This window comes from Brachycentrus maculatus, unplaced genomic scaffold, assembly GCF_059751285.1.
Source record: "Brachycentrus maculatus isolate JH-2025_06_01 unplaced genomic scaffold, ASM5975128v1 h1tg000153l, whole genome shotgun sequence".
Classification (NCBI taxonomy): Eukaryota; Metazoa; Arthropoda; class Insecta; order Trichoptera; family Brachycentridae; genus Brachycentrus; species Brachycentrus maculatus.
In genome coordinates, this window is record NW_028280906.1 from 1,125,614 (window position 1) to 1,152,856 (window position 27,243).

At 33.8% G+C, this 27,243-nt stretch overlaps 1 protein-coding gene across 1 annotated transcript in view; it reads right to left on the reverse strand.

Annotated features, from left to right (window-relative positions):
• Positions 1–373: 373 nt before the first annotated feature.
• na (sodium leak channel non-selective protein na) overlaps positions 374–27,243 on the reverse strand; it is a 39,640-nt gene continuing 12,770 nt past the window's right edge. Inside the window, exons 9-34 of the mRNA XM_088261352.1 lie at positions 26,708–26,875; positions 25,977–26,168; positions 25,416–25,553; positions 25,123–25,329; positions 24,542–24,750; positions 23,497–23,635; positions 22,492–22,685; positions 20,767–20,946; positions 19,620–19,740; positions 19,401–19,532; positions 18,110–18,277; positions 15,019–15,086; positions 14,296–14,436; positions 14,094–14,214; positions 13,631–13,764; positions 13,365–13,530; positions 12,966–13,160; positions 12,513–12,730; positions 11,233–11,456; positions 8,343–8,479; positions 6,198–6,334; positions 4,742–4,898; positions 4,551–4,658; positions 3,418–3,578; positions 2,896–2,993; positions 374–660 (exon numbers count right to left, since the gene is read on the reverse strand). Coding sequence (XP_088117478.1) covers positions 494–660; positions 2,896–2,993; positions 3,418–3,578; positions 4,551–4,658; positions 4,742–4,898; positions 6,198–6,334; positions 8,343–8,479; positions 11,233–11,456; positions 12,513–12,730; positions 12,966–13,160; positions 13,365–13,530; positions 13,631–13,764; positions 14,094–14,214; positions 14,296–14,436; positions 15,019–15,086; positions 18,110–18,277; positions 19,401–19,532; positions 19,620–19,740; positions 20,767–20,946; positions 22,492–22,685; positions 23,497–23,635; positions 24,542–24,750; positions 25,123–25,329; positions 25,416–25,553; positions 25,977–26,168; positions 26,708–26,875 — 4,080 coding nt within the window. The 3' untranslated portion in view covers positions 374–493. The remainder of the gene's footprint in view (positions 661–2,895; positions 2,994–3,417; positions 3,579–4,550; positions 4,659–4,741; positions 4,899–6,197; positions 6,335–8,342; positions 8,480–11,232; positions 11,457–12,512; positions 12,731–12,965; positions 13,161–13,364; positions 13,531–13,630; positions 13,765–14,093; positions 14,215–14,295; positions 14,437–15,018; positions 15,087–18,109; positions 18,278–19,400; positions 19,533–19,619; positions 19,741–20,766; positions 20,947–22,491; positions 22,686–23,496; positions 23,636–24,541; positions 24,751–25,122; positions 25,330–25,415; positions 25,554–25,976; positions 26,169–26,707; positions 26,876–27,243) is intronic.

Sequence of the window (27,243 nt, forward strand, 5' to 3'; positions counted from 1 at the left end):
CATATCATCGTTGCACGCGGAAGTTTTTATCACCGTAAGGGAAAGGTTAAGTACATCGGGAATATAAAGTGTCTTACGCACAAGTGCAGATCCAGCTGCCGACTTTACTTCAAAAGATGCCTTGAAGTTCTTTTATATAAGAGTATATAAGTTAAAAGCTGATATTTTTTCGGAATCGAAATTCTCAGATTTTTTTTGTATTTTCAGAATAAAGAGTAACTTTTTTTGTGGATAATTGAAATTAAACAAAATGTCAACATGATTCAATATAACTAAAGGAATGTTAAAAAAAAAAACTTTAAATTGTTGATGTGTTGTTGTTGTGATATACAAAGGTTTTGTAGAGATATATCTGTAAAATATAATACGCTTCTTGCCTTAAAAAAAACAATACCACTTTTGAATTTGTGATTTGAAAACAGTGAAATTTTTATGTTAGGAATGGTCTTTCAGAGTTTTCAGTGTGTAAGTATCGTCTTCGCTATACTGGTTCTCAGTGGCATTGAGTGTGAATCAGCTGTGCTCTCCACCAGTCCCTAACGTCGTGCACAGCAGGCGGCAGTCGCGGTCGCTCTTCCACGCCTCCACTGCTGATGCCTGATGCCTCCACTTCAGAACTACCCCCAGCTCGCGGACTCGTGATCTTTCCTGTAGATGGTGCTATAAACAAAGAAATCCTTCATTAAAAACTCTATTTTAACCCTCCCTTCCCGGTGTTGTGTACCTTGTACACATTGCTTCTAATAACCATAATATAGGGTCCGCCAAATAACTTTTTTTTTTTGAAAATGCTATAAAAAAAAAACTGTGTAGCTTCGGCTGTGTGGCACGTAGCGCCGTCCTGTTGAAACCAAATGTTGCCAATATCCTCCTCTTCAATTTTTGTGAACAAAAATCCGTTCGACATGGCCCGATAACGATCGCCATTGACTGTAACGGCCACTCCTTGCTCATTTTCAAAGAAAAATGGCCCAATTATGCCTCTGGACCAAAATCCGCACCAAACAGTGACTCGTTTTGGGTGTACCGGCTTTTCAATGTATGCGTGCGGGTTTTCTGTGCCCCAAATACGACAATTTTGCTTGTTTACATACCCGCCAAGATCAAAATGAGCTTCATCCGAAAAGATGATTTTTTTGGCAAAATCGGCATCTTCTGTAAGTCGATCGCAGGCCCACTCAGCGAAGCGAAAACGCATTGGATGGTCAGTTGGCTTCAACTCCTGAACCAATTGGACTTTGTATGGCGTCATACCAAGGTCTTTATGCAAAATTCGTCTCAATGATGTCTCCGAAATGTTCAATTGTTGAGAACGACGGTGAATTGATGTTGATGGCGCTTCACGCACACTTTCTGCCACAACATCGATATTCTCGGGTGTACGCACTGTTTTTGGCTTTTCACGCTTTGGTTTATCGATGAGGATGCCAGTTTCTTTCACTTTTTTCACAAGATAACGAACATACGGAGCTGACGGTGCTTCTCTTCTTCCAAAAACCGTACGCAATTTTCGCACACATTCTGCAACATAACCATGATTTTCAAAGTAATGTCGCAATATTTCCCAGCGTTGTTCAAGCGTATACACAACCATATTCGCTCAGCGGAAGGATAAAACTAATTATCTGTCAAATCAGACATGAGCTAAGTGTTACCATTCACGAAATAAGCACTAGTTGAAAAAAAAAACTTTAGATGGCGGACCCTATATGTATCTCTATAAATATAATAAATACAATGCCAAGATTTTAGGTATTCCTCCATAACATAATTACGCATTGATTTAAAAAATAATATTAATAATAATCAGAATTTATCAGGTGCATCGGAGATATTTTGTGAATATCGGAAACAAATTCGCGTATAAACAGCGCGTATGAAGAGTGTGTGGGAACTGCGAAACTATATTCGCATCTCACTCTTGCATACTTGCACTGTGCAAGCATGAGGAGCTCAAAGCTCAATGTTCTCTGGGTAGCGGCTAACAGGGTAGCGGCACAGCGGCAGTAGCTTTTGGGCTCCCGACAAGAGTGGCCCTATGCTTGTTCTGTGAGCGTTGCCAGATGGGTTTTTAATGTTTTCAGTAAATAAATCTAAAACTATTATAATTTTAGACTTCATTTATAATGAATTAAAGGGATTAGCTATGAATGTCTATATTTTTCCAATTTAAAGTTGCTAATTTTTTTTGTGTAGTGACTACCTAACACTGAGACGCGCGTTTTATTTAAGCACCGGAAGGGAAAGGTAAATATCTGACACATTTACATATAGTTATAATTAATATCATATTAACATATAACATCACATATAACAATCAAAATTAAAAACTACGGGGAAAAATGCCATATTTTTGTTATTCTGTAAATCTAAAATATTATTTTAAAGGCTATCCATGTAATATCAAATTGTGTTTAGACCAGGAAATCCCAGATTCAGTCACTAAAATATAAAGGATTTAATAAAGCATATATAAGAAAAATATAAGGGTTCATCATTTTGAACTGCAGTTTTTTTCACATTTCTATATTTTGTAATATTATTATTTTCCTCTTATATATTATCAGATCTTCTTTAGTTTTTTCCTTAAAGTCATCATTTTTTTAAAATTGATATTCTTATGGTAATTGTGAAGCACAAAAAACAAAACCAGTTTTCTTTGATTCATCTATTGGCTGATTAAGAATGTCTGTAACAACTGTATCTGGCACAACTGTAAACATCTGGTACAAACACAAAATAAAATATAAGGTAGTTTGTGCAATGAGTATAATTTGAAATAATTCAATAAAATCATTTGGCGGTATGAGAACGTATACCCAAATGACTGTTGGCAAAGTGATAACACAAACATTGAAAATAAACAACAACACCAAAAGAAATTTAGAAAAATACCATCATACAAACCCTGTGGTCGTTTGGTAGTTGTCGGATGAGGATCACTTAAAGTCGGTTGCAAAAACTTTCTTCCTTGACTACCAGCGCTATCAGATCTGAAAATAAAATAAAATATATTAATTTTTAATGTAAATATAGTGGAACGTCTATATTCGCCATCATTCTAATTAGACAAATACATATGGAAACATTTTTCCCATAAGAAACACGCTCAACCCCAAAAAAAAAAAGGGATAAAAAAACAAAAATAATCATTGTACTGAGAATAGATTAGAGTAGACGCGAAAGAGAAGAGACTTGTTTAGAGCAAGAATCACAATTATAACATCAGGTACCTTCAAATTGGATTAAAAAAAATATTTTGTTAAATAAAAATAGACTATTTGTTCAGTAATGTAATGTTTCTATTGAAGTGCATATTTCTGAAATCAGTGAATTAAATGTAGGTGGGTGACTAGTTAGATGAGGTAGAATCTCAAAACTAGCAGTTTCTGCGATCATTCCTAGGAATTATAGTACCTGCTTAATCCTTGAGCAGGTCCTGTCACAATAGGGCCAGGTTTCTTCCCGGGTCTGAGGCCAGGACGCACACTTGTGGTGGTTGGTAGTTCGGTGTACGATCCCATGGTGGCTATAGAAGTAGACTGCTGTTCATGTTGCTGAATTGTGTCTAGATTACTCTGAAAAATCAAATACAATAATGTTTTTCATTACAGGTGATCCTAATTCTACTATCCAAAGATTGAGTTGGGTTTTTCTAACAGCAATCCTATACTTTGATTTAAATTGTAGTCAATACCGCGGCATCATAATGTAAGTGTTATATTTGCAACAAAAAAATTGATTCATGGGAATATGACCTTCAAAGTTTTATGTATGTATTGTTACCATAATTGCACTTTATATGCAAATACAACAATGGTATTCTGACACCGGAATATGTAAATTACAAATAATTTATTATATTATTATTTTATTATATTAATTATTTATTATATTAATTATTTATTATATTATAAATACAAGGAAAATAATTTCATAAGTAAATAATCTTTTATTAAGTTTCTACCAATAATTATACCAATTGATTAAGTCAAGGGTTCCCAAAGTGTGCGCCGCGGCGCCCTGGTGCGCCGTAGAAAGTAAAGAGGGGCACCGTGAGTCGACCCTCTATCATTATCCGGGACCACAAATATTTTCTTTTTTTTGTTGTTCTCTGTTTCAAGTCTGAATTCTTACAAATATAATAAAACTTTATTTGGACTAAAATATATACAGGATCTTTCATTAGGTGCTTTTTATCAATAAATTTTAATAAAACAAAGTGTGCGTCAGAGATGTAGCATCAACAATATGGTCGCTATTAACTGTGAAAGTTTGAAAGTCTTTATTGAAAGACCCTATATATAGTCACTATATCTATTCCAAATAGTTTACTAATTTAGGGCACCGTGACAAAATACTAAGCTTGTAAGTGCGCCGCGAGCTGAAAAAGATTGGGAACTCCTGAATTAAGTCATAGTTAAGCATAAGATTTGACCCTTTTTATTATATTTTTCCTAGATTAATTATTACATATGAAATATACTAACTTAATTATTTTAATTGCAAATTAACAACAACGATATCTTGAATATATTATGAATATATACCTTGTTTCCGGAATCAACTCTTGATAACACAACTGGTTCATCCGCATCCAGGGCAGCTTGAATATCATTTGTAGCACGTAAACCAGCAATCAAACTGGACTGTTGTTTCTATAAATACATGAAAAATATTTTTTTAAAAAAAGGTTTAAATTTATTTTTTAATGAGTTGACTTAATTCATGAAATACTTACGCTTGTAGCTCTTATTTTCTTCAAACAGCCTTCTAACCATGTCCGTATAGTCTGTTTGGCAACTTCTTCTTCAATTAAATACTCAAATTCTTCTCTAGCCAATAGCTCTTCTAATTGGAGTGCTTTTCTAATATCCACAGACCGATATGATAGCATACTAAAAATTCAAACCACATAAATAAAATCACTTTTATAATTTAATCAACACAAGGACTTAATCCGGCGCCGTTGTAGGCTGGTTTTTAATACCCGACACTTTTTAAAAATTGGACAATTTTAAAACAACGCAGAGCTATGGTTTGATGCTCACAGTAACTCATTGATCTCAATGACCGCGTTAACTGCTCAAATCAGTGTCGCTGCGTCAGTTGTGAGAGTTACACGCGTGCAAAGACCTTGCGGGTAAGTTGTACCCCGCCACAATGGCCACATAATATTTATTGAATTGGAGGGTTGCCTTTAAAGTTTTTATAATCGAATAGTAGATGGCGTTTGCGAGTTGTGACATCACTGTATTTGTGAACACTAAGGTTTGTTATAGCGTTGCCAGTGACAACTTACTAATTAGTCAATTGACCAATTAGGTTCTTGATAGTGAACGTTTGAAAGAAGTAAGTTTGTGCAAAAATGGAAATCATTTATGAGGGTTTGCGTTGGATGATTTTTGATGATTTGAAAAAAAGGTTTACTCAACAACAATGCATAAAATCACATCGAACAACTTTTGGTAATAAAGCACCATCAGAGACGTTTACAATTGGTTTGCAGAATTTTGTCATGGTCGTGCGTCCGTCAGTGAATGAATGAATGTCCTGAAAGTCGACCAAAATCGGTTGTCGTTCCGAGAAACATGGATACTGTGCGCAACATGATTGAAGATGATCGTCATGTGACTTACTGATTTAGAGGGGTTTCATGGCAAAGACAAAAAACAATTCAAAACAAAAAAAACATGAGCATTTAAGTCTGAGAAAGTTTTTTTTCCAGATGGATTCTGCATAATTTGACCGAACCGAAAAAAGAGGCTTGTGATGATTAGTGTAACCAAATGTTAAAAAACATCGACCGAGGACATTTAAAATCCGTATCCAATATTATAACAGGAGACGGAACAAGGATATATTCGTATGAACCTAAAAGTAAACAACAGTCTACTGTTTGGGTGTTGACGATGAACCCAATCCCACAAAAGTTGTTTGTTCACGGAGCACTTTCAAGAAAACAATAGCTTGTTTCTTCAGTTGTACAAAACAGATCGCACCATTCCTTTCCGTGTTCTGTTTAACTGCCACAATGGCGCCAGGTTAAAAAAGAACATGGGTTTAGCATAAATTAAGGAGAAGAGATGAAATATGATTATATATGTCATTCCTGTGGAGTTTGTTAGATATGAAGTGATTTGTCCAAACGGGAATGATGTGTTCTAATACATAAACAAATCTATTATTATATTTACTTGATGACATCATGGAATGTAACATCTTCACCATTATGCAGTTTTTCTAGTTCATAACACATGTACTTGAACAGAAGCCTGTCTTTCTGAGGATCACACTCCAGTCTTCCTTTCAACAATCTAAGGATGAATTTCACCTGAAATATTTGAATGAAAGGAAAATTTCAATAAACCAGAAGTAGTTACTTCGCTTAAATAAAGAAATATTTTAATACCAATACCTAAGTGACTAGTCTGGAACTTCAGTAATCCACGATAAAAAAATATTAATTTAAACTTTAGAAATAAATTTATCATAAAAAATACTATTAGCATAACTATAGTTTGGAAGATGCAGATCCTGTCATGAACATGTTGGAAAAAACTGAAATTTAGTACACAACATAAGTCATTGACTATATTGAGAGGAGTGAAAGAAGTAGATGTCAAAGGAATCTTCAGGTTTTCATTGATACCGCCACTTTAAATTACTGTGTAAAAATTACTACCACCATTTGAATTTGATATAGTGGCTTGTCTTCAAAATTTGTTTACTGTTTCATTGATGATACAAAAATACCCCCAAACAATTTATTAACAACTGGTATTAAATAAATAATGATGATATTATAGTTACATCTATGACTAAACAAAAACAATAAGGAATTAATTAAAATATAGATATGATATAAAAGAAATGTTGGTACTGTTAATAGTGATTATTAATGACAATCCCTTGTGGGGTTATATCTAGTGTTTGCAAAGATGAAGACATGTAAGATTAAACTGGTTCACGGCCAGGAACATAGGAACACCCGAGGAAGGTAAAAAAATGCAAAGGCTGTTAATTTTTTTAAATTAACTCTTGGAATACGGTCTTCGTAATCATAAGTGTTTATTTTATTTCGTTTTTTAAATTTACCCCGCTGCTGAAATATTAGATTAAATACTGACAAACTTTCACAGGGTTAGCTGGCAGCAATATATCCAGTGGGCCATTCTAACTAATAAACATAATTCATATTACAATATTAAATACAAACCAATACAATATTTCCAAAGTAAACGACCTATTTAGAAGATTTTTGTTTAAACAACACCAATTAACTTTATACATCGAATACCAGTTATATCTGTTGAAACTATAGTCATGCTAACAATAAATTCATGCAATCCAAAACATTTAGTATAAGCCGATTTAGTTTTTTCCACAAAATTTAGACAAGGGTGTTTTTTCCCGACAGAAATACATATTCGTATAAATACACAAGTAGAAATCATGCTTGCAGTTCAGCAAAATAATAAAGCAAGCACGGACTGTTTGAGTGCCTTTATTACACCGGATGATGATGTCACTTAGATTTTGGTCAAATTTTATATTCGGTATTTTAAGTCACAGTTAGTAAATAATCGGTTCTCATCACTACCAAGATGACAAATGTTCAAATTATGTTATTGTAAAAATGTGAATGATTTATCCCTAATATTGGACTATTCAATTGAAGTGTATATCGTAGTGCATAGTAATAAATTTATTTTATTTTGTTAAAACTTTTGTACATAGTATATGAACATTGGCGGGCTTATTTCTAAGAAGGAATATCTTCTAACCAACCAACAATAAAATTAGTGATACTGTTCAAAAGTATGAGCCGTGTACAGCCGTTTGTAATTTGAGGGCAAATAGTGGTTGTACAAATAAAAAAAACATAAATTACAATTGATTGTAATATGATTAAACAAATAATTACAATATCGAATGAACTATAAAGTGATGAAGAAGTAGTATCAGGTTGGGAGCTGAGAGGGGAGAGGTAAAGGAAACAAACTAAGAATGATATGATTGACATTTAGAGTTCCAATAATACTTTTCCGAACTATATAAGATATTTCCAACTGATTTAGAAATATCCAATGCGTAAGATAGGTACCTCACCAAAAAGTGACTCACAATACCATACCCATACCCGGCCATACCCGGTATAGCTCATACTGCTCGTAGAGACTGATATACTGTAGAAAAACATTGTACGATATCATATAATATATTGTTTCAAACAAATTATATCCAAATCTTCAAGTGACATATACAGAAATAATAATATCGATGATTTCTTTTGCCAATGTGATGATACCTGATTATTGATCATTGGAAAACAAAAATACCCTTCTGACTGGAATGACTCCTCTCTGGTGTATGTCTACTATATTCCAAGTATTTTGGAAATTCCTTATGTCTGCATATGAAAGAAGGGCGTCCTCTTCATTCGAGTAAAATAATGAAAAGTTCTCCATGATAATGGCTGCAAACAATATAATACAATATTTGTTAATACAATCTATACATATACAGGTATGTAAAGATTATAGAGATTAAAAAATAACTGCGGGCGGTATTGCAGATCATAGATAATCGCTGTGCTATTATGCCAATGGTTACATATGCTTCCGACTTTAGATTATTAGTTTATTCCAAATTTTGAAGAGATTTTAAATGTAATAATGTGGTATAAATCAATTGATAGTAGGTAAATAGTAGTAAACACGTTCACTGCACACAAAATTATTTATACATACCGTGCAGAGAATATAGACATAATTTTAAAGGGATAAGTCTGGGAGGTCATGCGCACCAATATTCAATTTGTTCTGGGCAATGAACGCGTTTATCGCTGCTAATATAAAATATGCATAAATAAAGTATCGCATTATTGTATACATAAATCATTAATATCGCATTCAACAGAATTAAATCTATCTCAAGTTAGAAACAAGAAACAATAACTATTACGTGCTACATCTGGAATCAGCTCATTTACGTTTCGATCAAATCCGTTACTCTAAGGTACCTTCTTTTTGCAATTTTGTTCAACTCCGTACAATTTTTTTATTGATTAATTGTGACAATAATCCCATGGAAGGGAAAAGTGGGCAAGCGTACCTGGTGTACAAGTATGAAATGCATATTTTCTTTATTTAAAAAACATTAATTCGGGAACAATGAGAAAAAAGTGGTTTAATCAATTTTATGATATAATTTTTTTAGGTTTTTGTTTCAATTTGCGAAAACCACGCCAGAAAATATCGCTTACTTTTGCTGCGAACCATTCGTAAATCCATTTACATTTCTTGGAATGAACCAAAGCGCTGCTCAGTAAGTGCTAAACTCTTTGATACAAACAAGTAATAATTGGAAGGAGCCAGTCTGGTGAGTAAGTCGCATGGGGTAGTCTTCCCAGTTGAGTGCTTCCAACGTGTCACTAGCTTCGGTTTTGCCGTATGTGAGGGAGCATTGTCATAGAGGAACATCATTTTGTGGTGGTTTAATATTATGGTCATTTTGCTAATAGCTAACGGGTCAAACCGACCAATTGTTGTTGGTAGCGTTTGGTATCAACCGTTTCATCAGGCTTTAATAGCTTAAAATAGAGCACACCTTTTTGGTCCTTCCAAACACAGCATCGTTTTTCATGCTCATGATTTTTTGAACTTTGGATTCTCAAAATTCATCCATTTGAGCGATGCAAAAACGACTTTCTTTGGTATCATTCAAGCAAAGTTTCAGATGTGGTTTTGCGTCTTTTCATCTGCCTTTCGTTCGGCACATGTGGTATCTATGTTCTGACTTTCAGAATCCATTTCTCATAGGCGATTGGAAACAGCTTGTTGACTAACGTTTAATCACTTAGTTGTTTTTGTGTTTGGGAATTGTCTTCCTCCAGTTCCTGTTTGCAATTTCTTATCTTCATAATTTTTTGGCACGTTTCCATATTCATTGTCTGCAATACGGAAATCATCACTTTTGAAATGCTGAAACCATCGTTTGTACGTATTTTGCAATGGAGCATGTTCACCATAAGCTTAAGTAATAGATAGGATTCAGTAGCAGTTTTCTTAAAATGAAGACATAAAATTGATGCTGTCCGCGAATGCTCTTTATTTGACACAAATTTCCTCATTTTGAACACAGCAAAACAATAAAGTGGAACCCCAGAAATCCAAACTAAATAGGGCTATGGTTCGAATTTGTAAAAGTTCTGTTTACCCAAGAAATTTATAATACAGTAAATATGTACGTAGTACTTTACACTACAGTAATTGCGTTATACGCGTCGCCGTATGCCGTTGTAATGTTAATGAAGTACTATATGACATTGTTTCTTTTAAGGTATTTGCAACTTTTTACATTTCAATCTAATATTACAGTACATACTTGAGAGCAACACAGGTACAGTACTGTATGCTTTATTAACTTTTCAATAATTTTTAAACAGAATTAGGTTGGATATAATAATTTTATGTCATACTAAATGTATCTTTGCGTGTTTTTTAAATATTTTTTCTTAAAAATCTTGCTCAGATTTTCCGGGATTTTAGATTTACGGAGCTTGAATTTCTAAAGTTTTACTGTACTTTTTTTAAAACTCATCAGTTGTGTACGTTGACTCTTGTTGATGGCTGAAAATGAATGACGTATACATACAATTTGCCATCTGTTGTCTGAAATCTGCATTTAATACTTGTATCATGGCACATGAAATATGAAATAAAAACGCAGTGAAATATTTTTAGAATCTCGATACTGGAGAAGAAATTTACTGGACTATTTGTTAAGTTAAGTGAGTGCAAGAGTCTTAGTTTGTTATGCATGGCTCTTTAATTATGAGTGATTCAAATGATGTTAAAAGTTTTTATTTAATGTTTTATTATAAATCTCACAAAATTACACTAGATTGGTAATGACATTCGTTTTCGTCACCTTAAAAAAATAATAAATGTAAATAAAAACTGAGGGTGATAGTTACAAAATTGGAGCACTCCAGTAAAGGAGTTTCAGAGATATTCAAGAAAAATTGTCAACCATTTTGTAAAAGGGTACAAGTTGATCCGCTATCAAAACGGGCCAAGATCTTTTAAAAGGATGTGAATATGTGTGGTCGTAAGCAAGAATTACGATCTAGGCTGGTTTAAGTGATCACATTGCTATGACTGAACATCTTTATTACTTTGATTTGATGCTTATAAGGTTGAAGTGAAGGAAGATGGTGTATCTTACCCACGAGCAGATTGAGAACGATGTAGGTAATGATAACGTAGAATGTGCAGAAGTATATGAGGGAGGCAGTAAAGTTTCCGCAGTCGGTTTCCCAGTAGTTGTCTCGGGGCGTGCAGTAAGGAGGAGCCACCATACAGTCGTGCATTATCTTGTTCCAATCCTCACCCGTCACTATACGAAACAGCATGGCCACTCCGTGAATGGCTGTGTTGAAGTTTGCCCTCCTTCAAGTTATTTAAAAAAAAAGTTATCAACAAATTGGGATGTGTTCTCCATATGGTATAATAATATTTACGTTGAAATGCCTACATGGCACTTTTAAGAGTAATGGCTGAATTTATATGATAGATTTTGACTAAAAGTGTTTTTAGTACATATATCCGTAAAATTGTTTCTAATATTATTCCTTTTTTTTTAAATTGGAAATCACTTGGTAAAAAATTTGCTACGCTTGGATCCTTGTAGTTTTTATGACCACATTTATTTTTTATTGTGTTAGTATGAGGAAATTCTGTCCTTTCTAAAATTATGTTTATAAACACTCTATTCTATTTCAAAGTACTCTAAAATGTGCAAAAATTGTTTCTTTACATGTAGCCCATTTTAAATTGATTTGCAGTGTACTTTACTTAAAATAAATGCCTTTTGTGGAGATTATATAAAGTAATCTTAAAGGCTGGATTCCGTCTATGATAACATGTGATTTAAATCATTTTTACAAGAGCTTTACTAGAGCATCTCACATGACTCCTATGGCCATTTGTGTTCTAACTTTAAAATATCGTAGCATCATTGATACATAAAAAATTAGATATTTTATAGTAGTACAGGAGAAAGTGACCAACTAACAAAACGGAAAATGTTCAGGAGGGCTATTTAAGTCACTTTTGCTTGGCAAGAAAATAAACATCAATGCAGTTAGTCATTTTTAACAAGTCAATATGTTATACTTCCAAGTTTAAAATCCTTTGGGATTTTTTTCAGGGCAATATTAAGCTAGTAAGATATCAAATAGTCAATGATCACGTTTTTGTAAAACAATGCACTTGGTTAACTTTTAATTATGTATAGAGAGTTGCAGTCATTTATTTTTTTATATTTTAAGAAAAGATCATACAATGTTTTTAATGAAATTTTTGTAACGTGTCTCACAAGATTAACATTATTTTATTTCTAAACCTTATTTAAACTGAATTGAAATGGCGATTCAATTGTAAGCTGTACAATTGACATTATTTACGAAAATGAAATGTTTAGTTATGTAAAACGTAGAAACGTACCTTCCAATACCCTCTCCGTATTTGACATTCCCAAACACAATAGTGCCAGCAAGAGCGTAAAAAAAAACGAGGAGAAACATTCCGAAAATAATGAAGAATGACTTGCAAACTGACACACCCACAGTTAGCATTAGCATCTTTAGGGTTGTATGTTTTCCCGTTATTGTGAAGAATCGTAGTATAACCACCATGAAGCCGATGAAGTACGAAAGGTCGTTCTAGAATGAAGAAAATAACATGTTTAAAATTCTTTAACGTTCAATGCGATAGGGTGTCATTTTTGTTGACTCTTAAATTCAGTGCCAGAGGAGTTTCCTAAAGTTTAAAATCAATTTGTGTGTATGTGTGTGTGTGTGTGTGTGTGTGCGCGTGTGTGTGGACGTGTGTGTGTGTGTGTGTGGGCGTGCGTGCAAATATACCTTTAATGTACACAGTGTGTGTGTGTAAATATACCTTTAATGTACAGTGTATGAATATCCACATGCAGCCTGCAACAGTGACGAGTAGATCGTAGCGATTTCGCCTACTTTGCCAGTATCCACGAGGCGTGAAGGCAATGTTTTTGAGAACTACTTCAGAAACAAACACCAAAGTGAGCAAGGCCGAAGTAAACGCCAACCATTCCGTGTGAGCCGCTTCTTTTATCCACTGCAATCATAATCAAAATTGTAATTGTATGTACTACTGCAACATTTTGTGTGCAAGTTTCCTCTGGCAATATTTTAGCCATGAGTTTCAAATATTGCTTAGCTAGTGATTTAGCTTTTAATTCAGAATAGGAAATACATATGGGTCCTTGTTATTATTGTAAAAGTCAGGTATGAACCGCTAGAAATAAAAAAAAAAACTTACTGTCACAGCTAGTAAACTACTGTTAAGAAGAACAGCGATAGCGATACATCGCTTGAAAGCTATATGTTGGGTGACATCATACGCAGCTGCACGGAACCGTCTACCATCAGGGCGTGGCGGAAGATGAAGGGGTTGGGCAATTTTCAATCTTTTCTTCAAGTCACACCTATAAAGAAAACACTAGTTGAAATTCAAAAAACTAATGTAGAATGAATTTCTGGCCTTCGATGGGCAAAAAATGTAACATGAAAAATATGAAACCTTACCATCTTCTTTGATCGACCGTCAACAGAGCAGTGCCTTTATTCTCTGAATAATTCGCAATAACCACACCTACAAAGAGTGTAAGGCCAATCATGCAACCCAAGAATATGTAAACGTGGATGTAAATTGCATGTACCTAAAAAAAAATACATAACAAAATAATCAGAAACATATCAACAAGTGTAAGTCCCTCTCCAAGCACAATAGCTCTGTCTCTTTTTTTGAAGAGAACTGCGTTCTTAATTTTAAAATTGTTAGAAATGTTTAGAAAATTCATTAAAACTGTATAAAACATTGTAACCATATTAAATAAATAAAAAAATAAAGTAAAAAATATTGATGCGAAAAAGTAAAAAATTAAACTAAGGTAAAACTGCATTGTACAAATATATTTAAAGATAATGGTAATATTAGCTATTGTTTATACATATGTAATAATGTTCACGCATTGAAATATACACTTACTGGTCCTAAAGCTTTTATAAGAACATCTCTAACATCCAACCAGCCTTTGAAAGAAAGCACTTCAAAAAGAGCCAGCATAGCATCGCCAATATTATCAAAATTAAAGCGCCGAGGATTAGCCCTACAAAGAGAGGAATGGTGATTGAGAATAATGTTTAAATTAGACATTACTACCACAATATTATAATACAACAAAACTCACCAAACTCGTGGAACAAGCATCGATGGGTATGTTTCATTCAATCCGGGGTGAAGTTTCATTTTAGTCACAAATACACGTCTCATAAAGATTCCCACGCAATCTTCTCTCTTTGTTATAGTTGGATCATTGCAACGAGCCAGTCTAAAGGAAAATCAAACCATTATTTATTAGGTATGCAATGTGGAGAAAATTGAGATTAAAATTGGAGTCAAGACAGTTAAATTGTGCTGACATCACATGTGGTCTACACGGATCTATGGGCTCTGTACCCTGCTCCCGCCGCATAGCTTGCAGACCCTGTTCTAGTATGTAGTAGATGCCAAAAGAACGGATGAGAAGTATACACTCATTTTAATGGCAATAGAACCAACTTTTCTATCCCTAAAAGATCCCTTATTCTACTCATATATTCCTCAGAGTGACAGATGACAAAAAATATTAGTACATAAACATTTTCTCTGTTTCTTTGTGTGAAATTCAGTTAACTCTAACTTAATTATAAAATATAGTTGTTTTTTATTTTGCAGCTAAAAAGAAAATAAATGAAAATTTATGATATTAAATTTTTAGCACCGCACTTCTAGATAAGATTTTAAGACTATCTTATCTAGAATTGTGGTGGTTTATCACAACTGAGTGATACGTTGGCAATAACGTAAAATCCTAAATCCAGTATTAATATAACTGTAACTCTACTTATTTAAATTTAAATAATTTAATTACCTTCCGCCATATAACTGCACACCGTAACTTGCAAAAATGAACATCAATAAAATAAGTAATGTCGATACCTGAAAAAAAAATCAGTCTATTAAAAATGGTACAATAATAATCTCAGCCATGTAACAGGTCCAGACCCATTTAATTTCTTTTGTAATTTTAACTATAAATAGAGTACCTATCACTAAAATTCTATGGTTTGTCCTAAAGAATGAAAAACCGAAATCTTAAATAAGTGTAACTTACGATTTTGGTATTTTTGCCACAGGAACAAACTATAAAACTGGCCGATCAGTATGAACCGATTCTTGGCCAATGTATGTATGTATGTTTAAAGTATATGGGTGGGTGCGAGAAAAACATGGCACGATCAGGTATGCCAAATACTTGAAAGTGGTCAGGTTAGGAGTCGTAACAATCGACGGGTATGTATGAGGAGATGCATGAACGTGGAAGAGGCGAAGAATGTTTGCAAGGACAGAGTGGTGTGGCGTTCTATTCTCTTTGCCTACCCCTGTGGGGAAGCGGCGTGATGGTTAGTTAGTTAGTTACTATTTCAATGTTCACTTTACTGAGCAACATTTACGTAATGCTGTTTCGATTCATATTCCATAAAGGCATGGGAGTCAAATATTACATACTTTAATATGTTAATATGGTTAATCTGATCCAGTTTTGTAGACATAGTCCTGTAGACTGCCATCTATCAATAAGGTGTTCAAATTATTCAATAATGGAACGTATTACCAGATACTTGTTTAGATTCCCATAATCAATGTGATCTTAACACATTGTTGTCGGGCAGTTTTTACATCAACCTCGACCGTAATTAGTATACTAATGATAGTTGTATACTAATCGCAAGTAACTGCAAACTCAATTCCGATCTGTACAATGTTTTTTAGCGTTTCACGCTGCACCAAAAGTAAGCAAATAAAACGTTTATAAGCGTCTCTCGATATCTACCAACAGTATGTAAAAGACGCCTTTAAGTGTTTACCGCAAACAATGCGTTAAAAATAAGTCAAATTGTATTTTAACTGATAATACTTAATAAACGTGAAATAACGTAAAAATTTTAATGACACTGATAAACAAAGATGGCTGAGATGAGTAGTGAGTACTTTTGTCCACTGGAATTTTGCAGAGTTTCGTATATTGACATATTAAAGTATTTTTAGTCAGCTTTACACATAAAGCAAGGAGTACAGGAATAATATTATAAGCATTACATCAATAGCAAAAAAATCATTTTTTGCAAAACACAGACCCATTTGGGAATCAAACCAAACACCTCATGCATTCTAACAAAATATGCTAACCATTACTCTATACAGAACTAGACAATGAAATTTTTAATAAATTACATTTACACATATATATTATAAAACATTTGTAAAATTCCATAGTTTCTTTTTACCTTGACCCATCCAGATTATTTTGAGGTTTTAGTGATTTAAAAAAAAACAAGAGCATTAAGAATTACCATTGAAGACTGATGTGAGTTTTTAAACACTAAATTGCTTTACTATTTTTTAAGCAAAAATTAACCTGGAATTAATTATATACATACATGACATATTGATACAATTTTATATTTATAGAAGAGAGGCTTTTGAAGAATCCGGTTTCAGAAAACCCTTTCGAAGACATGAAATCAATGATTATATGCAAAGCCATATTGTTCAACATACAGAGTAACTCTTCCAATAAGCATAACCATCGGTAGGTTGATCCTGTGTATTGGAAAGTGAAACAATCTATGCTGACGCTGCCTTAGGTAACTATCAGGAACATACAAACTTATGCTCTGCATAATTTCAAGATAATCAATCAAATTGTATAACGATTCGCAAAAATTGAGCGTTCAAATCCATGTTCCTTCTAGTCTCTAAGCTATTATAAATGTGCATACCCTGAAGACACTCGGTTGGGTAGAGCCAATAACGATAATACCTGTACCCTCTCATGTAAAGATATCTCAGACACAGAATTTCTTCACTGTAATCAACCCTTTGTCTGATGATTTGTAATGAAGATTTTATTTGAAAAAAGGGCCATTTTATGAAATTCGTTTCTGATAACGAAATAATGCATTATTGAAAGGCATTATATAAAAATATTTTCCACATTTAAAAAAAACATATTTTTATTTTTATTGAATGTTTAAACTTAGAGAATTTTTAACTACTTTTAAAACTGATACACAAAGGTCTTCCATCTAATATTTCTAGCCCATAACTTTATTATAATCTACTACTAACGCCATTACTATAATAAAATCAGTTAAAGCTACTTCTTCGCCGGGTTGCCTGTACCAAGAACGGACGAATCCGCCCATTTTTCTGGACACGTGTATAGTACGGGCAAATCAGGCAAAGTGTTAAGTTTATGTTGCCCCCAAATCATTTAGCAACTATCGAGTGTACATTATACCAAGAAGTTACTAAGAATACGGTCTATTATCCAAACATTTCTATTTCAAGAAGCTTTCCATTTTCATGATAGAAATGCTTAGTCCGTATGTCTCCAATAATAAAATAGTGAATAACAATGTAACCGTGATCAATTCAAGAATTAATCTTCAACTATCAGTTTTGCCAAAATAAATAGGTATTTTTAATCTCAAGAGACTGGATACACCTTCTGGTACTGGTCTCAAGTGCCCAGGAATTGCTGCTATTCTTCTATTCCTGTCAATTACTAATCCATTTCATTTCCCATATAGCAGCAATATTTCTCACCCTGAGCTCCTTTACTTACGTCATCCGTATCCTGTCTATATTCCACTTCTAGATTCAACAAACTGGAGCTCAGTATTGATCATTCTGCATAACCAAAGATTGAGTTGACACCGCTTCGTTCCAATGTGGTGCTCTATCCACCAGTTGGGCGATAGGAGGAACCAAAAGATTCAAAATTGTATTATATTCAATTGTACCACCATTTTAATAAAACAAGAAGCCCACAGATGTCACTACAAGTCCTCTTTATACAGTTGATAGCACATGAATAATACGCTTGATGCAATATCTGGGGTAATTTCATAAGGTTCCTCTGTACTCTCCGAGAGGTAAATGATGTAATAAATTACCAGTAAGATTTCTTTGAAACCACGACACAGCTCATAGACAACTTTCCTCATGTGCGGAACCAGGGTAAATATTCTTAAAGGCCGAACACACCGCAAAACCATCAGCAACTGGGCTGAAGACCCAGGAGGTACATTTATAGGCATCCACCATAGAAATGTCAGAGAAACCTATAATTTAGAAATACAATTTATTACAAAACAACAAATTATAAAACAAAAATCAAGGACACAATGGGACAGATGAAAACTCAAAGCAGTTTAATATTTATGCTGAATCGGAATGTCAAACCACACTTTTTCGGAAGCAGTCATTGAATTTTAAGGTATGGTTTTATATATTAAATGAATACAAAAAATTTATAAAAAAATTAAAAATGTAAATAATAGATTTTTAAGGCTACATCACAGGCGTTTTATTCCTGCAACCTTCAATTGGTGGGAAAGATCCACCTTGTAATTTTTGACAGAAGCGGAAAACCAAAGAAGGGTTTAACAATATATTTTTCTTCTGGGTCAACTAAAAAAGACAGAAAAACGTGAAATATTTTACAGGCTGGTTTGAAAAAAAAAAAAGTTTTTTTTTATTAAATTAAATTTAAGGTGCTGTAACAATAATTTAAATCAACTCTTTGTCATTTTTTTAAGTTCACTAAGAAGAAACTTTACTGCTTTATTAAAAAAAAAACTTGAGTTCATTTAAAAAAGTTGTTTGGTATTTTAGCTATCAAATCTGCCAGTTAAGAAAAATTATGAAAATAAAAACTGGAAAAAACGCATTTCAAAGTTTACAAAAAGTTCTAAATTGGATAGTCCAATGAATTGCCTCAAAAGACCAGGATTTCTTGCAGCGCGGAATCCGTGCTTTGCCAGAAAGATGCACAAAAGTAGTAGCTAGCGATGGCAATTATTGCAACTAATGTATTCTTTCTCTTTGATTTCGAAATAAATAGTTAAATTTAGCCAAAGAAGCAGCAGTTTTATTTGTATGGACCTCTGGCTCGACACTTCCCTGCTTTCAGCTTTATATTCTTGAAAATATTTACAATAGGTATCTGTCACTAGATGGTTATCTATCAATCAAGCAATAATAATAAAAACTTTTTTATGACATTCTGATTCAGGACAGCCCCTTAAAAGAATAGTTGATATAACTGGGAACAGAAAATAAATACATTTAATCCTTACCTACTACCGGGCAGAGGATCCCAATGAAGTGAAAATACATCTTATTTGAAACTCAATTTGTCAAAATATTTTAAACATGTAACCATAATTTGAAACATATACAAACCACATAAATGAACACATCCAAAACAGAGGCGGCATCTTTCAAATATGCTTTTGGTGTAAAAAACAACCCATCTGCTAATATTTTTAAGGCCAATTCTAAGCTCATAAAAAACACAAACCCATACTCGGCAACCTGTAACACGTTTATAACATCATTATTATTCCCATCACTTTCAAGTACTAATGATACGTAAACAACGTCACATACATGTCCACAAACCTGTAATGCAGGATTTTCCATAACTCTGTATAAAGGAGTTTCGCACATCATCGAAAGGCAGGAAAGAGTAGTAACGCAGATCATCACCCAGTCTAAGTATGTTACCAGTCCAAGGAAGTTACTAAAAATACAATATTCGGCATCAAATGCTTGTAAAACAACCAACAATCGAGAATGACATATTGATTCCACAACTATTTTAAACACTTTGCGAGCGAGTCGTTGCATACTAAACTGTATCTGTACAACATTTTGAGTGAGTCCAAATACTTGTTCACAAATCTGGATTATCTCCAATTATAGGAGTTGTTTTCATATTATTTTTTTGACATCTCAACATAGATGAAGAAGAATATGAAAGTCTGGGTATTTACAGGGCTTACAACCGTCATAGGCTGGTTGAAGTGATAACTTTACATAAGTGTAATATTTATATACAAGTGAGAGTTTCTGCTCGATAAATAGCTTCTTTCATTTCACCAATAGATGTCTCTAGTGAAATTCTAGTGATTCAAGCACAATGTTATAAAATCATTTATATAGAACTTCCAAAAATTTGAGTAGGTGGTTGTCACTCATAGGTAGAATTGGTGAATGTTACATGTGTTTACAGTGATCACTAAAACCAGCCTATGACGATCGTAAGCCCTGTAAATGCCCAGACTTCCATATTCTTCTTCATCTTCATTGAGATGTCAAAAGAAAATTAAAGCTGTATCTTGGTGATATTTTACATTTTATTTGTAACTTTTTAAAACAATATTAAAGATTAACTAAAAACTATGTAACACTGTGAATAGTAATGAAACTATGATCAATTCATGCAATAAAATGTTATAAAATGGAGAGCGGATTTTATTAATCGTAGACACTTTTATTTCAATAAAAATAAATTGTGATATTGGTATTGCGAACTATACAAAATGATCATTTCTACATCTGACTTTTTTTTTGGATCTGAATGGAAAACAAAAGTTTCGATTACCAGACCTGGGAATGTGACGGAAACTTACAGAAAAAGTCTAGCTCTGCACAAAAATAAGCTTCATTTATGGGTTGAAGATAAATTAAAAGTGGATAGATTTTACCACACAGTGACTGCCGAATCAATTAATAAAACGAAATTTGAAAATTGGAGGATACTTACTGCAATGTTTTATAGTGAACTTTTCTTTCTTTTCCTGTAAGTGGATCCTTCAGCCTTGCATCATATCGGGCATATACGGCTCCTTGGCAGAGTTTCCGGAATCGAGATTCTCTAGGGACAGCCAATAAAGGAGTGTCGAACAATGGATGGTTCTCACGCAAGTCTTCTTCACGTTGATTCCTACAAACAAATGGTATGAACATTATCATTAGCAGGTCTATCATGCATGTCGGTTTATGCATCTCAACAGAGGGAAAAACTTTAGTGCCCCAGGAATATTCAATAAGATCAAGAATATGTCAAATTGTTAGTTATAGATTATATATTTTGTTTACAATTTCAAACTTTGTGGCTGCAAAGCTGTTATCAAATTATGTCTGTTTTGTCATGGTTTTATTGTGAATCATAAGTAAACCTTGTGTTTTATAGGTTGAATACTATACGTGAATAATGGTTGAGTGGAAATGCGATGACTGACCATTTTCTGTAAATGTCTTTGCACTCTTCCGTGTCTGTCTGCTGTGCCGGTCGGGGTTGTGGGCGTCCGTGTACCGGCCAACGTCGAGTCGGAATCGGATCTAGCTGACTAATTGAACTAAACACTAATCCCTTTCACTGCCTACACTTGGGTACTTTTAGAAATTTTGGTGATGGACTTACAATCTTGTATTTATTTAGATTGGCAGTGACAGATATATTGAAAGCTTTTAAATGTAAATTCACAGCAAAATTGGGATACAATTTTATATTGTTTCACGTTTTCAATGAATTTCGCAACTTAGTCAAAAAAAAAATGCTTAGCAAGAGCAGATCTGTCAGGAAGCCTAGATGCTTCTGTATCAGATCTGGACATGCGGTGGGACAGCTTTCAATGTATACCGTGGTTGTTCATTCAAAGGAACATATCAATCCCAAACATGATGGATTTATCTAAAATAATATCTGGTGCCATTATGGCAAATATGTCAATCAAAGAGTGTGATTTTATTCAATATCTAATTGGATTACTATATCACAACATGAAAAATTTTTGCATTAATGATCGCACTTCAATTAAGTTAATTACGGAACCACATTGATAATTTTTTACTGACCATGCCTAGGATCCAAAATACAACAGTTTCGCCAGTGTAGATGGAATCAAAATCAGTAGATTTTGATATTGAATATGTTAAAAAGAGACGAAAACTCGCGGCCAAAATAAGAGACAGAAATACATTAGCCTTTATAGCTGTCATCCATGTGATTTAACTTTACTTTTGTGTTGAATTGGGACACTCTAGTAGTTTATGGAACTCATTGTTAGTAGAAGTGAGTCATTAGTGAATGACGGGATTGAAATGATACGTCCATTTACATTGATTGAGTGGACAGATTTTAATTTCTAGTCAACCTCGTTAAAAGTTTCTGTGACCTGTGTTTTGATTATTGTGATAAAAGTTTTCCCCATTCGCCGGGGCAATTTATCAGATGAAAGATTCATCATTCAATTTATCAGTATAATGAACAAATCATATGAGTGATACATATGATCTACCGATGCACATCTTCTGAGAGACCACCTGAAAGACCAGATGCAGTTGGAATTTTTTTAGCATCTAGTTCTGCTAATACAACATTTTCAAGATAGTCAATACAAATGAATGACATAGAATATAGCAGATTTGCCCGCCCATTTTCTGTGTTTAATCTGTTATTTAGTCCAGTATATAATACAATGATTACCTTCTCATCTCAGCTTGCTGTCTCTTGGCTTGGAGAAGTTTGATGTCCAGGTCGTGAGGTCGGGCGCGGCTGCTTGTGACCCTGGGGGCGGCGCCGATGTCTCCGTTTTCCATAAGATGTTCATACGTCTGCTTCAATTTGATGGAACCTGAGCGGACTGACCGCCGGATGGACCGAGAACCAAACCTGACCGTCCCAAAGTTGGAAAGTCACATATCAGACATCGTTATGTCATTTTAACTATACAGATTTATGTATTTGGGGGGGTTAAATCCTAAAAAATGCTGCGAATAGCTAAACCGAGAATACTGAGAAAATTGTTTTACAGTCTAACTTGATTGTAAAAAGGATGAAGGGACCAACTGAATTTGCTCGTTATAGCCGTTACTCGTTATATCCGAGAATAGGTATTTTAAAAAAAACATACCTATCACATGAAGTATGTTATCTGGAATGGTCACATAACATGTATATATGTCGCAATTGAAACAAAATTCATACAATTTACCCGTTACACAAATGTCATATTTTTCTGTCAATCCAGTTTTGCTATAAAAAGTGGAAAATTCTGTTCTGCTTGAGTACAAAACTATTGTAGCTATTCGTACGATCACAGTTCTGATTTTTTTGAGTCCGTGATGTTAATTTAATGCAGATAAAAATACAATATCGACACTGAGAATGATGATAACTTTTTATACATTATTATTGTTTGCTTTGAATAGTAAAATAAATTTTGTTTTACACCACGGTAGGAAATTTTATTTCTAAAATCTGGCCCGGCTGCTCAAAATGTTGGCCACCCATGTTTTAAACATTCAATAAATTCAATTCAATTGTTGTAAATTAAAAATTGGGTCCCTTAAAATTTCCGAACCGTTTTGTTATTCACATTTGGCTCTTTTGGTCCAAGAGGTTGCCGACCCCTGCACTAAACATTAAAACGGTAGGTACACTAACAGCCAGGGGTAGAAGGGTCAAGATAAAATACTTTTAAGGTACCAACTTCTTTTGATCAATCCTCATTTGTTTGGCACTGGTGACCGTTCCTTGTGACTTGAGACCACCCGCTGTCTTTCCTGCCACTCCACCTACCGCCAGGAGGGCCGAGTCTCCAAGCATCAGCCGCTGATTGTTAGAGTCACTGAAACGATTTTCACAACAGCTATAAATCAGGGTTCACCTAATAAATCTAGGATTTTTATCCATCATTCACCTCTTTCATGCGCTATTTACTGCAAGGTTGAAAGAACAAGACAGAAAATGGTGGGATCAAGATCTATTTGCTTATCTTTAACCCTTTATTACAGTGCTAAAAACTTCCGCGTGCACCGGTGATATGTATTTTGTACACCATATGAAAATGTGGTTTAAAATCGGGAATAATGTGAATATTCCTTTATGTTGCTTTTATTGATTATAGTTGAAGTTAAAATGTAACAATTTTGTAATGCTACCTCTGGTGACCATCTAAAAAAGGGGAAAAAATACATCGCAATTAGCCGCAATAGCTGGCGTAGTGGCACAACCGCCACGTAAGACTATCTGCGCACTACTAACGCAGTCAACACGTTACGACATGCGCGTATAGGAACACAAAGCACGCCATGCGCGCACATACAGAAACGATTGTGTATTGGTGATTTTATCCTAGATTTTTTCACAAATTATTTATTTCTGTCGCTGCATATGAATAACTTTATATTATGATAATTTCATGTAATGCATTATTATATTACAGAGGAATACAGAAATTCTGAGCCCGTATTTATTATATTTTATATTGGTATTCCCATTTTAAAAGTCAAGTTGTAGTAAATACATATCACCGGGAGGGGAAGGTTAAAGAAACGATTATCGAGATCTTTTTATTTATCATTAAAACAATCAAAATTTTTGGTCGCATCTCATCACAAAGTGGAACTTTACGGAGAATCTTTTGGTACATTTTAAAACAAGATATATTGACTTAAGGTCTAGGTGTATCCATGTTTTTTTTTGGGACATATATAATGATTTTAGTATGTATACATTGCGATTGATAACTTACTTAATGATTATGGCGACGGCAGCTTTTCTAAGGTCAGTGGAACCTTGTCGTAATTTTGGAGCATTGGCAAGTGTTCGAACGGGTCGTTGTTTTCTATAAACAATCTTGCAATCCCAAGCTGCGCCACCGGTGCACTTCTTTCCCGATGGTCCATCCAATTCGTCTTCCTCAACTTCATACACAAATTGCCGCATGAAAGATTCTCGAACCTGCAGAGTTATAAATTAAAGAGTACATTTAAATAATCCTTGTCCATGTAAATTTTGTTTATGAACTTTTCATGTCATGTAAAATAAGTTTTTAAAAGCCGCATGAAAACATTGTTACTAGACAAAGTCTTTTCACGACAACAGCTAACTGATGAGGAAGCTTTTCTTTTGACATATATCTGAATACAAGTGGTGCATAGAGCGCTATATCCAAAACACTGTTTACTCGATCATTATTTACAAGAAGGGAAGGTAATAAGTTCTACTTTTAAGATACCAGTTCAAGGTGATATTAAATCAATGTTGGAGTGAAAAAATTAGTGATGTTTACTTTTAAACTTTGGGATATATTTATATGACACAAAATGGTACCTTGGGTAGATTAAAATCGCTAGGAACTTTGTGAAGGCAGGTCATTTGGGGGCTATCGGGAAACTTCTCGAAAACCCTCAGTCTAAATGGAAGACTTTCTTTGATTTCGGCACTCTGCTCTCTGAACTTCAGTTGCTTTAGTTTCTTTATATCTTCATCTAGCTCCAAATTGTCAAGGATGACCGCCACGAAAAGAGAAAGCACAATCTGTAAATAAGCAGCATTGAGCAATTATTTGATGAATTTTTTGGTACATTTAAACTGTTGCTTGACATAACATTGATTACACTTACAAGAGTGACAAAAAGATGATAAAGTATGAAGTACATCGCAACGAGAGGAGTCAATGTTTGACTTGTTCTTATCATCGTTTCATCCATCACCTCGACCCAGGCTTCTTGTGTGAGAATTTGGAACATAGACATGAAGGCCTAGAAAAGTACAAGCAAATTTAAGAAAAATAAATGATTTCTTTTCATCTCACCAATAGATGTCTCTAGTGAAGTTCTATTGATTCAAGAACAATGTTTCGAAATTGGTTTATATATGTAGAACTTCCAAAAATTTGAGTTGTGTGCTTGTCAAAAATGGGTAGAATCATACATATTCTTCTTCATCTTTGATGAGATGTCAAAAAATAATTAGAATGATAAAATATATATTTTGCATTTTAAAAGCATTATTAACTTTGTGGTATGGTAATATAACACACTCCTTATCATTCATCGTTTACTTTGTGTAATACCATTTTAAAGTGGTATTACACAAAGTAAACTGTGAATGATAAGGAGAGTGCGATAAAATATTTACTACAGAATAAATCACACTGCAGGGCAATCAAATTTGGCTTTTACCTCCGGAAAACTTTCGAATTTGGTAAAATCACAAAGGAAGCAGAACAGTTGCATCGAAATGGAAGAGCTAATTATCAGCAAACACATTGTGAAGATGATGAGACTTCCAAGTTTTTTTCCGGGGCCAAATATTTTATAAACGAATCCCTCCAGTAATGGCGAAGCTTTGATTAAACGCACAACTCGAAGAACCTGCCAATAATGAAATAATAAATAATTATCAATTAGGTATGGGTCATCTGTCATGTTTAATGCTCATTAAAAAATACCATATAATTTATATTTGAAGCAATAACATAGTGATTTTCCATTTTTTAATTAAAATATAGCTTTGTTTTAAAATCACTTTAAATATTTTATTTTAACTTCATTATAATGCCTACAGGTTTTGAAGCTAGCGGCTTCTTTTTCAAGACTGATTAAAACTTGTATTAATCAGTCTTGAAAAAGAAGCGGTTAGCTTCGAAAGCGGTAGACATTATAATTAAGTTATAATAAAATATTTAAAGTGATTTTAAAACAGTTATATATTAATTAAAAATACTATGTTTAAGCAAAGTGAATAATAAAGTCACTTGATGAAAACTGGTACTGGTAGTTGGCAATCATGATGTGAGACCAGAGTGGGTCACAAAATTGTTGAATGTGATTGTTGCAAAATTGTTGCATGTGATTGTTGATGTCATTACTAGTTAATCATATAAGTAGCCCTAAAAAGTAAACAATTGTACCTGGAAGTAAGTGAAGCCAGAGAGATACAGGGCTGGAATTACATGCAAAGTAGTTCCGATCGCCAGAAGAAGCTCAAATTTATGAATTGAATGTTTGAAATATCCTCTCCAACCGAGACACCAGATTTTAAAAAGGGTCTCCAGATCTAAAAATATTGTGAATGCGACCTAGAAAGACACAATTTGTATGAGTACAAGTAATGTAAAATGTAAATTGCATAAAAAAGGAAATATTTCAGTGTGATAAATGAAATGTAATCCCCAACACATTTTATTTTAAACCAGCCCATGACGGTCGTAAGCCCCTCAATTGACCAGACATACATATTCTTCTTCATCTATGTTTAGATGTCAAAAAATAACATACTTTATCAATCGAAATAATAATCTTTCAATAAAATAAACAATACGTTGACTGCCTCGCCCCCTAAGCAACTAAGATTCAATTGATCTAATTAATACAGTGGTAGGTCTTATCTTTCTACACTGTCGACATGGTGAATTCTCCAGTAAATCGATTGGCGACTATATGTCGC